The 15,338-nt window shown below is 37.4% G+C and overlaps 1 protein-coding gene across 1 annotated transcript in view; it reads left to right on the forward strand.

The window, feature by feature from the left end:
* The window catches only part of Dpyd (dihydropyrimidine dehydrogenase), a 780,348-nt gene that overhangs the window by 660,838 nt on the left and 104,172 nt on the right, over positions 1-15,338 (forward strand). The window contains exon 20 of the mRNA XM_038311847.2: positions 6,722-6,901. Coding sequence (XP_038167775.1) covers positions 6,722-6,901 — 180 coding nt within the window. The remainder of the gene's footprint in view (positions 1-6,721; positions 6,902-15,338) is intronic.

A 15,338-nucleotide genomic window follows, 5' to 3' on the forward strand; every position in this document is an offset into this window, starting at 1 on the left:
TCTGTGCTCTGATAATTCAATCTTGGCTGAGTTTGCCCTATACAAATGTTATGCTTCTGGATTATGAAAAGTAATAGATTTTATATTTTTCCCCCTGGAAAAGAATCTAGAATGACTAAGGATATATTTTTCTGTTCATTCCTGTTAAAATAGTTCTAGATTTCATTTACCAAAGAATAATTTTTTACTTCCTTTTTTAATTGATTTTATTGAGCTATACAATATATTTCTGCTCCCCTCTTTTCCCCTCCACTCCCCTTCTACCCTTTCCCATGGTCCTCATGCTCCCAATTTACTCAGGAGATTTTGTATTTTTCTACATTCTATATAGATTAGAACCATGTACATCTTTCTTAGGGTCCTCATTGTTGTCTAGATTCTCTGGGATTTTGAATTGTAGGCTAGTTTTCTTGCTTTATATCTAAAGGTCACTGATGAGTGAGTACATACGATATTTGTCTTTCTGGGTCTGTTTTACCTAACTCAATATGGTGTTTTCTAGATCCATCAATTTGTCTGCAAATTGTAGAAGGTCATTTTTTCTGCTGTGTAGTATTCCATTGTGTGAATGTATCATATTTTCCTTATCCATTCTTCGTTTGAGGGGCATTGAGGTTGTTTCCAGGTTCTGGCTATGACAAACAGTGCTGCTTGTTGAGGGTGAGGACAGCCTGGCTAGCTTAGCCCCAAAACAAACACACAGAAACTGTATTAATTAAATCACTGTTTGGTCCATTAGCTCTAACTTCTTATTGGCTAACTCTTACATATTAGTTTAACCCATTTTTATTAATCTATATATCACCACGACGTTGTGACCTACCAGCAAAGTCTCAGCATGTTTATCTCCAGTGGGGTCCATGGCATCTCTCTGACTCTGCCTTCTTCTCTCAGCATTCCATTTAATTTTCCCCACCTACCTAAGTTCTGCCCTATCAACAGTCCCAAAGCAGATTCTTTATTAATGAATGAAAGCAACACAAAGACAGAAGGATCTCCTACACCAGCTGCTATGAACATAGCTGAACACATGTCCTTGTGGTACAATTGAGCATCCTTTGGGTATATACTCAAAAGTGGTATTGCTGGGTCTTGAGGAAGGTTTATTCCTAATTTTCTAAGAAATCACAATACTAATAGCCAAAGGGGCTGTACCAGCTTGCACTCCCACCACCAATGCAAGAGTGTTCCCTTTACCCCACAACCTCTTCAGCATAAGTTATCATTCATGTTTATAACCTTGGCCATTCTTACACTTGTAAGATGGAATATCAGTTGTTTTGATTTACATTTTTCTGATGACTAAGGATGTTGAGCATTTCCTTAAGTGACTTTCAGCCATTTTAGATTCCTCTGTTAAAAGTTCTCTGCTTAGAACTGTACCTCATTATTTATCAGATTATTTATTCATTTGACCAATTATTGAGTTCTTTATATACTTTGGAGATCAGCACTCTGTCTGATGTCTGGTTGGTAAAGATCTTTTTCCATTGTGTAGGCTTCCATTTTGCCTTATTGATCATGTCCTTTGTTTTACAGAGGCTTTTCAGTTTCAGGGGGTTCCATTTATTAATTGTTTCTCTCAGTGTCTGTACTACTGGAGTTATATTTAAGAAGTGGTCTCCTGTGCCAATGCATTCAAGTGTACTTCCCACTTTCTCTTCTATGAGGTTCAGTGTGGCTGGCTTTATGTTGAGGTCCTTGATCTAATAAGACTTGAGTTTTGTGTATGGTGATAAATATGGTTCTATTTTAATTCTTCTACATGCTGATATCCAGTTACAGAAGCATCATTTGTTGAAGATGCTTTTCTTCCATTTTATATTTTTTGCTTCTTTGTCAAAAATCAGGTGTTCGTAGTTGTGTTGATTAATATCTGGGTCTTCGACTCAATTCCATTGGTCCCCGTGTTTTTTTTCTTAGTATCAATACCAGGCAGTTTTCAGTACTGTAGCTCTGTAGTAGAGTTTGAAGTCAGGGATTGTGATGCCTCCAGAAGTTCTTTTATTGTACAGGATTATTTTTGCTATCCTGTTTTTTGTTTGTTTGTTTGTTTGTTTTTTGGTTGTTTTTCTTTTTTTGCTATTCCATATGAAGTTGTGTACTGTTTTCTCGAGGTCTGTGAAGAATTTTGCTGGGATTTTGGTGGCCATTGCATTGAATCTGTATATTGCTTTTTCTGGTCCTGTGCTTTTTTGGTTGGGAGAATTTGAAGACTGTTTGTACTTCTTTAGCAGTTGTAGGTCTGTATAATTTGCTTATTTGGAATTGATTTAATTTTGGTAAGTGATATTTACCCAAAAAGTTGTCCATTTCCTTTAAGTTTTCCAATTTTGTGGAGTACAGGTTTTTGAAATATGACCTTATGATTCTCTGGATTTCCTCCATTGCTGTTGTTATGTCCCCCTTTTCATTTCTGATTTGTTAATTTGGATATTCTCTCTCTGCCTTTTGGTTAGTTTGAATAAAGGTTTGTTGATTTTCTCAAAGAACCAACTCTTTGCCTCATTGATTCTTTGTATTGGTTTCTTTGTTTCTTTTTTGTTGTTATGATTTCAGTTCTCAATTTGATTACTTCCTTCCTTCTAGTTCTCTTGGGTGAGTTTTCTTCTTTTTGTTCTAAAGTTTTCAAATATTGTGTTAATTCACTAGTGTGGGATTTTTCCAGCTTCTTTATGTAGGTATTTAGTGCTATGAACTTTCCTCTTAACATTACTTTCGTTGTGTCCTATAAATTTCGGTATGTTGTGTGGTCATTTTTATTGAATTTTAGGAAGTCTTAATTTCTCCCTTTATTTTTTCCTCAACCCATTGATGATTCAGGTGAGCATTGTTTAATTTAATTGTGTTTGTGAGCTTTCTGGAATTAGTGTTGCTGTTGAATTCTAGTTTTAAGCCATGGTGATCCAATAAGATACATGGGGTTATTCCAATTTTTTTGTATATGTGGAGGTTTGTTTTGTTACTAAAAAAATCAAATTTCTTATGTGTGTGTGCTAGGACACACATAGTAAAAGCACATACTATAAATTTATAATCTTAGCATGATCAAAGAAGGTGTTAGAAAGTATTAGTTACTTTCTACAGCTAAAAAAAACACAAGAAAATCTGTGGAGAAAATTATGAGGTGCTCAAAATTGTTCTGAAAACAAAAACATCATCAGTGTTGAGAAAGTTTATTAATACTATGCCTAAGAAGAAGAATCTTATATTTTTCCTACCTAATAGAAACAAATCACATTTCAATACTGGAAATTAGGACCTTTTATTTCTTCTTTTTGTGGGTTTGATTTGTCATTATTTTCACTCTTCCTCTGCAATATAGAAGACGAATGAAAATTTGATTATTTTTATCCAGCATCATGGATTTTTTTAAGGTATCCATACTGGGTTTGAAGATCAAATGTTTCAAAATATGTTTGTTGAAACTGTGTAGTAATGATTATTATTATTACTTTAAAATGACTTTTCCTTTGTCTCTGTTTATGTCTACCTCACATTTGACCATGTGAGCTTTGTGCAGATTTGAGCCATATGTGTTCATGAGTCCTCTAGAGCCATCAGTCCTGTGTAGCAATGAAAACTTCCACACCACATGGACCTTCGGTTCCTAATTTGACCTTTCTAAGATCCCATTTCCTTATCTATAAAAATATGGTTAAAATATAAGTCTTCAAATCCAGCGAGACCTGGACTGAATGAGCATGCGATCAAACGAGACTCTCTGAATGTGACTAAAAATGGGGGCTGACTGAGAAGCCATTGATAAAGACACTGGCACTTGTTTCTACTGCATGTGCTGGCTATTTGGGACCCTAGTCTATTTTTCTATTTGGATGCAAAGCTTCCTTGGACTGGATGGGGGGAGGGGCTTGGACTTCCCACAGGGCAGGGTTTCCTGCCCTCTCTTAAGGAGAGAGGGAGCGGGAGGGGAACGGGAGGAAGGGAAGAAGTGTAAATTTTTTGAATGGAAAAATAAAAAAAATAAACTATAAGTCTTCTTGTTAGAGTTATTTTAAGGACTAAATGACATAATTAAAAGCTGTTGACCAGAGAACCAGGTCTATTTTTAACTCCTTTTTTGTTAAATATTACATTGGTTTTGTCTTATCTCATTGTCATTCAGTACATAGAAGTCATTCTGTCCTATTATGAAAATAAAATGCCTACATCCTCATAAACCATAACTTAAAAAATAAAATACAGAGCAATGAAAGCAATATTCCCTGGGTCTCTCTTTTTGCCCTAACAGAAGCTAAAAGCCCTACAAGTACAGGATGTCCTTATACTTTAAGTTCTCATTCCTCATCCATTCTTTAATGGCACAAACAGAGCAGTTTCTGGCCTGGGCAGAGCCTCTTCCCTATGAATTCAGCACTTCTAGTGTTGTTTGGATTACTAAATCTAGGGATCAGTTTTCAGCTTTGGGTTTCCTGCGAGCTTTCTGCAACACTTGACTTAAGCCCCTCACATCTTTCCTGCTTAGTGCCCTACATGACCTACTTTCTTAGCCTTCCTTTTAAGCTTCAACTTGTCCAGAAGAGTCCATGCTTGGCTGCCTTTTACACATGCATCATGGACACTGGACTCTTAGCTAAGTGGATTCTCTTTCCTGTCCTGTTCTGTCCTACCCTGATCTGTCCCACCCTGTCTTACCCTCTCCTCCCCTCCCCTCCCCTCTCTTTTCCTTTTCCATCCTCTTGTACAGCCCCCTCCTACTCTTTTACTTCTTCTCCCTTCTTAATTCCCCCATTCTTGATCATCTTATATTTTAATAATTTCTCTAAACCAACTTACTAATATTTCTAATTACCAAGTAGTACTACTAGGCATATATATTAAAGAAAAGTTTACTTAACCAGTGGCCTAGAAGATTTTAGAAAACCTTGAAATAGAACCTTATTAATTCACCCATTTGGGTGAAGTTTAATTCATATTTGACCTAATTCCTTTCTGCCGTTGCCAGTACCTTGATATCCATAGCTCACCCTTCATGCCATAGATTCAGAGACTGCAAATACATAGAAATAGTTACAATTGTGTTGTGTGATATTTTGATCACATTTAGACAATAAAATTTACTTTGAGTAAGAGTGTAGGGCTAGCCACTAGCTAACCAAAATTAGCTGTAGATGTTTTGGAGGGCTGAGGAGAAATAAGAGATGGGAAGTAGTAAGGCAGGCCTGAAAGAGGATCTTGCCCTTTAGGGATTGAGGAACGAAGAGAAAGGAGTTCACTGGTGGCTTCTCCACTTCTCTGATCATTCACATTCTTACCCCAGTATCTGACTCCTGATTTTTTATTGATAAAGGATAAAACTAGAAAACACTTCACCTGGCGGCCTACTTCACAGATGTCCTGGGCATGGATAGACAGTTTTTCTCCCAATTAAAAAGCCCTAGAACAGTTCACACAGTATTTACACTATTGTGGGTACAGAAAATCATCTAGAGTTGATTTAAAGTGTACTGCAGAGTGAGGAAATTATCCCCATTTTATATGTACAGCATGAGTATGTGCAGATGTGGATTTGGTAGGGTGCACTAGAACCAATGGTCCATACATATTCGTCATCTGTAGTAGGAATTCAGCACCAGGCAACATAGAATAGAAGGGAATTGGGGTTTTCTTTGTTTCGTTTGGATGATTGCTTTACTGGGTGCATTTGATACAGGTTAGGAAGGTTGTTCATCTCTACTTCTTCTGTAACTCTAGGGTGACTTATTTTTGTATTTTATGACATGTGTTGACTTAAAAGTTTTCCTAATAAACTCTTAATTCAATCCACTGAGCACAGAGTAAGTGTCAAATTATGTGGTAGTTGCTGAAAATAATATAGTGACCCAAATAAATACAATTTTCCTTTGTTAAGCCTCTGTGAAGCTAAGGACTGAGCTGCCAAGCATATAATCATACATTAATTATAAATCAAAGATAACTGTATGTAAAGGGATTCATAGCCTACTCTGGGATCCTGGAACCTCCCTGAAAAGGTAACAATTAAGAAATTGAAGAATGGTTGACGGCTACCTGGAAACAGACAGGAAAAGACCTCAAAAGCAGCAAAAGCATCGTATTAGACGAGTACTAGTGAGTGGGCCCAGCCCACATGCAGCCCAGGACAGCTGTGCATTATGCCCGACATGAACATAATGCATTAGGAGATGATTTCTGTGTTCAATTTTTGTTTCCGTTCTGTAATTCAACTATATGTTTCTCAAGCATGGGCTTGTCAAGAAAATCTGTGTAACTGTCAAAAAGTTTGACAGCAACACCAGAGAGGCCATTTTTACCACTTCAAGGCTTGAGAACAGCTCATTGGCAGTGTAGTCAAAAGAGGGAAAACGAGAAACCTGGTGTGTATGTTATACCAAAATTCAACCATAGGCACCAGTGTTTAATATCTGTTTGGAGATATATCTGGTGTGCAGTCACCTGCACAAATTTACACTATATAATTTCCTATGCTTTGCGATCATATCCACCTCTGTAAGAATGGTGGCACACAAATTTGAAGAAAGGATTCAATACCGCTAGAGGTCCCTCTGCATCTCCTGGGCCTCTCCCCACGTGCCTCTCACTCCCGTTCACGTCCAGCTATTGTTCTGCTATGCTGACCACTGATATGACAAATGAACACTTGTTAAATAACTGAAGGTTATGTCTGTCTGAAGAGAGGACTCTTGGTCTGATGTTCTTCTGCTATTCCTTCTTCCTATAGGTATGTAGCGCAATTCAGAATCAGGACTTCACTGTGATTGAAGATTACTGCACTGGCCTCAAAGCCCTGCTTTATCTGAAGAGCATTGAAGAATTAGCAGACTGGGATGGGCAGAGTCCAGCCACTCCGAGTCATCAGAAAGGGAAACCAGTTCCACCTATTGCTGAGCTCACAGGACAGGTATGTGCTGCTTTCTCTTGTGTTTATGATGGAGAACTCTGCTTGGGTTCATTTTCTCTTTCAGGTCATTTGCTTTGCCATACCTCCCCGTAGTTACCAAAGACAGTGCCTGTTTGATGTTGATTTGCTTTTCCAGTACAATTGTTCTGAAGCGAGCTTGATTGCGGCTACACAAAAGATCTCTGAGTCACCTTCTGATAAAACCCAAGGTCATATGAAAGAAGAAGTTGGAAGTCTGCAGTGTGAAGTGCCTATGAGTTCTTGCTGACTACACTGATGACTAGCATTCTTTCCAGTGAGGAACAGGGGATTTCTTTTTTTTTTTTTTAACAAGCTCTGGCGATTATAACATTACTTTTCTATCTCCAAGACAATCAAATCACTGGAGTCCTGAATAATATGATGCCATTTTTAAAATTAAAATCTAATCAGTCTCTTTTGTAACTGCCTCTGCCATGTAGTTAAACCTGGGCTCCAGAGGTTACAGTCTAACTTTCTCTCTAACTGCTATTTTCTGAGAAATATACACTACATTTACATCCTGTACAATACAGTGATTTGGGCACCTCTCTTCTAAAACAACCTTCAGCATTTCGCCTTTGTGTTTCCTTTGTATTATTCTAAATAGACAACCATTGTCAGAAGATATTTCTTGAGTCCTGAATGAGGGAGAAAAAAAAATTATAATTCTTCGTCTTTTCAGCTTGTCACTACATCAATAATTAACTTTAAAAGAGAGAGAGAGGGGCGGTATGAAAAGATTCTTTAAGGAAGCATTTAATAATTCACATGAGTTTTAACTTGAAACAGGTCACATGAAAAAGAATGGAAAACAGAAACCATGGGTGTGCCGCCTTGGACGATGGTGAGAGGCTCAGCAAGACTGGGGGATACCGCACGTAGCTGGGCAGTGTTCCTGAGAAATATCACTGCCCTTAGCCTAACATAAAATAGCCCAAAATAAAAAAAATTCCTGAAGAGTAATATGTGTGATTACAAGTTCAGTAATGAGAAAGAGGGAAAGAAAGAATATCTACAAAGTGGGTTCCAGGAAAATATCATGATGAATGACTCCATGAGTGGCAATCAAACAGAAAGGCTGTGACATTAATATTTATAATATTGTAATTAGAAGACAGTGCCTAAGCAGCATTATTAGTGTAACTAATCATATTATCATAGACTGAGTCTTCAGTATTCAGGGAGTGTTCTTGCCTTTATCAATGATCAGCAATACCCTAAGGTTGTTTATAACTAAAAAAAAAAATCATAGATGGCATTACATGCATTCAATGTAAAAATATCTACCTCAAGGAAATTGTTTCTGACGTGGCAGTTTATAACCATCTATAAACTCGGGTGTGTGTCATGTGAACTGAAATGTAAGCAGCTTCTCTGTGCTATTATGTTCTGTCTTTTAAAGAGTATTCACCCTCATCTCCCCATTTCCATATTCAAAGGAATGAAGGATCAGGAAGAGGGCATCTGTGTCTGTGACATAAATGGAAATAGAATTTTCTAATAGTCTAGAAACAGATTTGGACTTTATTTTGGTAAGACAAGCCTTCAGCAAGATCATTAGTATAATTTTCAGTATTCTCAATTTATTTTTTTTAAAAAAAAGATTGCTAGATCATTTCTTGGATGAGATGAGAAACAAGCAAATGGTATAGTAATAGACCCTGGGTCCTCTGGTGTAAGTTGATATGACTAAAACCACAGGAGGCATTGCCTGTAGGTTAGCATCCTGAGTAGTGAATCTAAAAACTCTGGACTCGTATATTTTAGCTGACTTCCTGTCTATTTCTTCTTAATGTAGTGTGTGTGTGTGTGTGTGTGTGTGTGTGTGTGTGTGTGTGTGTGTGTGTGTGAGAGAGAGAGAGAGAGAGAGAGAGAGAGAGAGAGAGAGAGAGAGAGAGAGAGATCAACCTATTGATACATTGTAACCTGCTATTTACGACACCTTACCCTACAGTGTTTTCATGCTGCAGAGAAAATGAGAAGCATGTAGATCCTACTCAGAAATACCCATCAGAATTAGTTGGGTCTCATTTGAAAACGACAAGTGATATTCTCCTTAAACTTTCGTAAACCATGCTAGATTAAATTAGAGTACACCCTGAAAAGAGAAAAAAAAAAAAAACAATAGCAATGTAGAGTCTGATGATGGAAAAAGTAAACCTATGAGATCTTAGCTAGTCAAATAATTTGGCTATGCTATTTTTTCAAGGAATTGGTAAACTCAGTGTTAGTATTTGGCATTTAGGGGTATGAGAAATAAGAAAAATGATAGGGTTATTTGTTTTGGAACCATGAGAGAAATCAGACAGTCTAATAATTGAGCAGCAAAATTTCTGATCAGAAAATCATAGAACTAAATATCCCTACTTTTCATTGTTGGAGGGAGAGCAGAACTACTGAGCAAGCCCTAATGTGCCAGTGAAGGGAAACAGTTAAAGACCAGGATTTCAACCTAATTGGGGCTTGATGTATCTCGCATGCTCTTCCTTGTCTCTGAAACAGCTTTCTCTTCCAATGGGGAAAATTTAAATATTACCATTTTCTCATATAAGGTTCTGACTTCTATACAAGAACTACTTTTCCCCCCTAGGATCTGAGTCCCAGGAGGTATCATACAACTGCAATTTTACATCTGTTAGCTTGTAAGTGAAAGCTACTCTTGTGTTTCCCGGCTGCCCAAACCCAAATAATCACACAGAAACTGTATTAATTGTAACACTGCTTGGCCTGTGACTCAGGTGTATTATACCCAGCTCTTACATCTTAAATTAACCCATTTCTATTAATCTGTGTATCACCATAAGGCTGCAGCCTACTGGTAAATTTCCAGTGCACCTCTCCTTCAGCAGCTACCTGGCATCACCTTGACTCTACCTAATCTCTCTATATATCTTTGTTCAGATTTCCTACCAGGCTATACTCTACTAAGCCATTAATCAAAGCCATTTTATTAACTAATGGTAATAAAACATATTCACAGCATACAGAGGGGAATCTGACGTCATTAAATGTGATATATAGCCCCCATCTTATCTATCTTTATTATATCTTAGGACATACTTAATGATTGTTGATTCTGCAACTGGGTTAATGTGGGAATGCAACGTGGGGCCAGAATGTAGAACAGATAGTCACCAGGCTTATCAGGCTCTCCCTCTATTTAATATATTATAAAGAACAGGGAAGAAAACAACCTTGAAATTTGTTTTTTGAATGCAAAATGCCCTCTACAGGCTCATGTGTTTGGACCCTTAGTCTTCAGCTGGTGGCATTATTAAGGAAGATTGTGGAACACGTAGGCTATAGAGACTCACTGGGGGACCGCCTTGGCTTTATATCCTAGTTACATTTTCTATGCACTCTCTGTTTCCTAAATGTGGTGGTTTGAATGAGAATGGCACCCATAGGTTTATATATCAGAATTCTGGGTCACCAGGGAGCAGAATGTTTGGAAGGTTTAGAGGGATTAGGAGCTGTGTCTGTACTGGGGAGTTATTGGTCTTATTAGAGAAAGTGTGTCTCCGGGGGTAGGCTTTGAGGTTTCAAAAGCCCATGCCAGACCCAGTCTCTCACTCTGGGCCTGTGGATCAGTATGTAATTCTCAACTACTTTTCCAGTTCCATGTGTGGGCCATGCTTCCTGCCAAGATTATAGAGTAAATATCAGAAACTGTAAGTAAGTCCCCAGTTAAATGCTTTCTTTGATAAGAATCGCCTTGGTCCACATGTCTCTTCACAGCCAGAGAACAGTGGTGAACACACTGAGTGTGAGAACTGTTTGATCATCCAGTTCCCTGCTTCTTCCACCATGCCTTCCCCGCCATGGCAGAGTGTACCCTTCTGATGCCTTCAGTACAAATAAGCCTTTTCTCCTTTAAGTTTCTTCTGTCAGGGCATTTCAGTCACAGCAATGAAAAAGTCATAAAGACAAACCCGTAAGTTTCATTTTATGAGTCCAGCTTAGTAAAATGAGCTGGAAAGAAGCCAGAAGAAATAATGAAGTAGGCTAGTAAGCAACTGTTACACTTTCTCGACTTAGTAAATGTGCCAAACTTCTTGAGGGTCCAGATCTATAACAGTGTCCATCATGTAGGACAGTGGCAGAGTGGTTGTCTTAGAGTTTCTGTTGCTGTGAAGAGACACCATGACCAAGGCGACTCTTATAAAGGGAAACATTTAATTGGGCTGGGCTTGCAGGTTCAGAGCTTTGGTCCATACGAGCAGCATGCAGACAGACATAGTGCTGGAAAAGTAGCCAAAGAGTTCTACATCTGTATTGTCAGGCAGCAGGAAGAGAGAGACACTGGGCTTGGCTTAAGCATTTGAAATCTTATAGCCACCCCCAGTGACACACTTCGTTTAACAAGGCCACACCTCCTAATAGTGCCACTCCCTACGAACCTATGAGGACTAGTTTTATTCAAACAACCACAATGATTCAATTGCTAAATGAATACAGTGATTACTCACTTGTTTTAATATATACCTTGAGTTTCATTTCCTTCATAAAGCCATTTAAGGGTTACCATTCTCAATGGGAAAATCAAATCACTTCCTCTCTCCTTCTAGAGACCTTTGCTCACATAATTAGCAAACTTAATGTATCTTCTAGTCCTGTATCTCCTTGACCATTGCTGCAACTCATTATAAGCATTTTAAAACTGTATATCAGATCTGCTTTTTTCATTGAGTTTCCAAGCACCTAGAGCAATGCTACATGTTTATAGAATTAAACAACACAAATTATCTGTGGTATTCTTATTTAGAGGAAAACGAGAAAGCCAATTTGTAATTAAGATTCCAGCTTGTTTTTTCAGGAATAGCAGGCATTCATAAGGAAAGAGTAAACGTGCCAAATAACTTTCAGCAGGTATTAAAGCATGATGAAATACATATCAGTGATATTAATAAGTGAACCTAATCTGCACTCATTAAGGAACTCTCATTAGGATGAGATCAGAAATGCTGCCATAGAACCTGTAGAGTAGCTTTGGGGACAAGGCTTTGTTTTGAAGGTAAAAACCAAAGATGGAGGCACATGACCACCTGCATTCTTCTGTTGTTTAAAGATCAAGAGTAGCAAAGAATCAGATCATCATGAGGAGGGTCTGGTAATCTTATATGGTGATGACTGTCAGGTTTCCAAAGAGAGGAAAGTGTCCATATGTATATTAAGTCAATAGCATAGCCACAACAGAAGTTCTAGTGATGGTAGCCACCAAAAGACAGTACTGTTTCCTAACCCGCATTTGAACTGTGATTATAGCTCAGTGGGAAAGAGCTTGCCTAATGACCACAAGCCCTTTTAACCAGTCCTTAGTATTAAAACATATATTTGTTTTGTTTTTATTACTTACTTTTTTACTTCAATTTTCTTCCACTGGTATAAGATCTGCTTGTAGAAAAAAATACATAGATATTAAATGGAGTATTTAATAAATGAGTAGATACATTTACCATGACTCTGTTTCAGCTACCATGTGGAGTATAACCAAACCTAGGGATGATTGTATGTGTTCCCTAACCATCATCTCTTCCTAATCATCACCAGAATCAAACACCATCTAGTTTCTATGCATCAAGATTACTTTGTCATTGTGCTTTTCCATTTAAACAGAAATCTACAGAATGTGTGTTGGAGGGTCTGTGTATGACAGCTCTCACTCACTGAGGTGTTGATGGTTAGTAAATTCTGATTATTTATAAATATGCTCTAATTTGCTTATTAATTCAAAACATCATCTTTCTTGGTATCTGAAATGCATTCTTGTACAACTTGTTTTTGTGCTTACATATTTCTATATATCTTAGACAGTGTGTAGGCATTAATCTCATAGCCAAAAGTGACTATATGCTTTACGTGAAACTTTTATGCATATTAGCAAAGTAGTTAAAACGTTTTAAATCTTAGCAACTTGTGGATATGCAAATTTAGCTTTGCATTCAATACAACATGTGATATTCTAAGTCATTTTAGTTGGGCTATTTTAATATATGTTTATGAATGTCAGTATTATTATCTTAATTTTTATTTCTGATAATTAATGGTGCCATTCTCTTGATGTCTTTGCCATCTATATACTTTTTTAAATAAATTATCTGCTTAATCTGTCTTTCTTTTTATTTTTTTATAAACTGAAATGTAGCAGTTTTAGTGTATTGGATGAAAGTCATTAGACTCCCAAAAAATTATTTGACAAAACCCAACATCCTTTCATAACGATAACCCTAGACAATCTACAGATATTCAACAGTGAGCATAGTGCTTAACATTGGAAGAATAAATTGCTTCTTTTAGGATCAACAACTGATCAGAAATTCTTTTTTTTTTTTTTTTTTTTTTTTTTTGGTTTTTCGAGACAGGGTTTCCCTGTAGTTTCTAGAGCCTGTCCTGGAAGTAGCTCTTGTAGACCAGGCTGGCCTCGAACTCAGAGATCCGCCTGCCTCTGCCTCCCGAGTGCTGGGATTAAAGGCATGCGCCACCACCGCCCAGCCTAGGAATTCTTTTTACTCTATTCCATGATAGTAGAAGTGAAATGAATCCTTGAAGAGAATGATAGAAAAAAGGAATGGTATCTAGTTTTAAGGGAAGTGCTAAAAATGTCTGTTTCCAATAGAAAGACTGTTGACATAAAAATACCAAATAGATTATAGACACGTGGTTAGGATGATAGGTGACCTGGGCAAAGTTTCAAGACACAGCAACAATATACAGAAGTCAGTTACATTTTTATATCAATAGCTGGAATAAAAACCAGTAGAGCCGGGCGGTGGTGGCGCACGCCTTTAATCCCAGCACTCGGGAGGCAGAGGCAGGCGGATCTCTGTGAGTTCGAGGCCAGCCTGGTCTACAAGAGCTAGTTCCAGGACAGGCTCTAAAAAAGCTGCAGAGAAACCCTGTCTCTAAAAAACAAAAAAAACAAAACAAAAAAAAAAACAAAAAAAAAAAAAAACAAAAAAAAAACCAGTAGAAATCCAATTTGAAATGACACAAACATGACAAGAACTATAAATTACTTTAGACCAAATTAAAACACATTATCTTTCAGACCAGTGATTATGACAATGAGCTGAGAAAGGGAAACTGAAGAAGTCTTAAATTACTGACAAAATGTGGAGAGATGTCAGGGTTTTCAGATTGATCTGTCTGAACATTATGATCGCACTCAGAATTTTAACATATGTTTTTAAAGTTGACAAGTTGATTTCAAAATGTACATTGGATTTGAGAGAGCTAGAATGACCAAAATTACTCACAAAGTATGACAAAGTTAGAAGATTTTTGACTCTCTGCCTTTACGGCCTTTTAGGAGCTTTATAAATGTACAGTCAAGCAAGCAAGTTTTGGTGTTCAAATGAACAAATATATCAATGGGACCCATAGAAAGATCAGAAACAGATGTACACATAGACACTGAATTGATATTCAATAAAAGGGCACGGAAAATATAGTAGAGAAAGTGCAATCTGACCAAGAATGTGTTTAATAAAACCCATCACTCGTACACACATATTTAAACATATTGTATTTATCAAAATAAATATCCAGTAAAATTTAGAATCTAGAGCAAATTTAGGTCAACTACAAAACCAAGCTGAGGACAGGACATATATCCTGTCCCATGGGACTATATAAGTTTTAAGTTTTTAATTGATTCATTTTATTTTAGTGTAAGAGTGTTTTACATGCATGTGTATATACCTATGGCATGCGTGCCTTGCCCATGGGTATCAGAAGAAGGAGTCAGATTCCCTAAAACTACAGTTACCAAGTGTGGATTGGCAAGTGAACCTGGGTGCCTGTGAGGATAATGCTGAATCGTTTTTCAGCCTGTAAGTTTTCGAAGAAAACAAAATAAATACCAAAATGAAGGAAGGAAGGAAGGAAGGAAGGAAGGAAGGAAGGAAGGAAGGAAGGAAGGAAGGAAGGAAGGAAAAATGTCATGTTTTTGGTTTTAAAGGCAAGTAAATTTTTTGAACCATATGCAAAATTCACAAGAAAAACACTGATGTTCTTTCATTACAAAATAACTTCTACCCAGCAAGGGATAGTTTATAACAAGAAAACTCAGATCACAGAATGGGGAAAAGAGTCTAAACACTTGATTCTCATGAGAAATTTTAATCAGAAAAAAATATATCACATTCTACAGTATATGCTGGGTTAACTGGAAATAGCACAGCCTATTCAATCAGTAGTTAATGAAACCCCTAAGAATACATGACCTGCCATGAAGATCTCGTTAGTGGCATCCTGCAGTTGCGGGTTGTTTTGTTTCTGTTTTCTTTCTCCAATGACTGTTTTTATACCTCACCAGTGAAGCAGAAACAGGGTGGGGTGAGGGCATGAAAGCTTGCGTTCACTTTAAAGTTTGAGGTCCTTGTCCATATTGCCTTTCCCAGCTTCAACTCTGGCT

The sequence above is a fragment of the Arvicola amphibius genome, chromosome 14, assembly GCF_903992535.2.
Source record: "Arvicola amphibius chromosome 14, mArvAmp1.2, whole genome shotgun sequence".
NCBI lineage: Eukaryota > Metazoa > Chordata > Mammalia > Rodentia > Cricetidae > Arvicola > Arvicola amphibius.